Source organism: Cariama cristata, unplaced genomic scaffold (assembly GCF_000690535.1).
Source record: "Cariama cristata isolate BGI_N322 unplaced genomic scaffold, ASM69053v1 scaffold27846, whole genome shotgun sequence".
NCBI lineage: Eukaryota > Metazoa > Chordata > Aves > Cariamiformes > Cariamidae > Cariama > Cariama cristata.
Window position 1 is genome coordinate 1,535 of NW_009621950.1, and position 1,119 is coordinate 2,653.

General features: G+C 61.1%; 1 protein-coding gene across 1 annotated transcript in view; it reads right to left on the reverse strand.

Annotated features, from left to right (window-relative positions):
• PRUNE (prune exopolyphosphatase) overlaps positions 1–113 on the reverse strand; it is a gene marked incomplete at both ends in the record, with an annotated part of 1,643 nt that extends 1,530 nt beyond the window's left edge. The window contains one exon of the mRNA XM_009702172.1: positions 9–113. Within this exon, the coding sequence (XP_009700474.1) occupies positions 9–113 (105 nt within the window). The remainder of the gene's footprint in view (positions 1–8) is intronic.
• Positions 114–1,119: the final 1,006 nt, after the last annotated feature.

The following is a 1,119-nucleotide window of genomic DNA, read 5'->3' on the forward strand; positions in this document are numbered from 1 at the left end:
AGCCTCACCTTTGCCAGGAAATATGCCAGGGCCAGGGCCGAGACGGTGGAGTCCAGGTCACAGGCCTCGTTGCCCATCACCACGTGGATCTCCTCGTGGCGCCAGATGTGCTCCTGTCAGGGTGGGAGGCATCAGGCACGGCAGTGATGCATCCCCATCTCCAAAGACCTCCAAGCTGGTCCCGTCCCTTTTGACACCCTCGAGGGGACATGCCAGTGTCCCCGGAGCCACTTGTCGCGGATGTCACCCACACATGCCACCCACCAGCACCCATCTCCCAGCTGCCACCGGCAGTGGACGGGCTCCCGGCATCCCTGAAGTGCTGACGGGCCCGGTGCCCTTGGGATGAGACCTGGCTGGGATCCATTTCTGGCACAAAAGCCCCATATTTCTCAGGCATGTGTGCGAAACCGGGCACTTCGGGGCCCCGGGGAGAACGGGAAAACCCTGCTCAGCCATGAGCGACCACCGCAGCAGGGAGAGGGACCTTCCCACCCCAGGAAATGCCGTCGCAACCCTGGGAGCCTTCAGTATTTTAACTGCAGACCAAAGTGTTTTTTCCCTGAGATGATGAATTTGGGGCTGGCTGTCCCCCAAAACACGACGTTTCACCTCTTTTTTTCCTTGCCCTCAGCAGCAAGAAAAAAATGTCACCCGTGTCACCCCCCAAACCCCCTGTTCCCAGATGCTGGCACCTGTCCTGTCACGCTCCAGGGAGCTGCCCTGTCTCCAGGCCCTTTTTCAGTGACAATTATTTCATGCCATAACCCAGATTCACTCATTTATTCGGTATAAGCCGTGGAAGTAAAACAAACTGCGAGCCGCCTGTGGCATTAACCCAAGAGCAGGCTGGGGGACCTGCACCCATGTGCTGCGAGACCAGGGACGAGGCTGCAGGAGTGGGGTGCTGGGGAGCCCTCGGCCGTGTACATGGTTTGGGGTGCCCCCAGTGCGGCTGTGCCACCCCAGCCTGGGCTGTCACGGGGCCGAGCGGCAGCACACGACCACTCCTCTCTCCAGGGGAGAGATGGGTGCACCCCACTCAGGGGCCTCGATCCTCTGTGCGCCCTGCTCCCCCTGGGCTCCCAGTCCCCTGCACCTCAGTCCCTGGGCACCCCA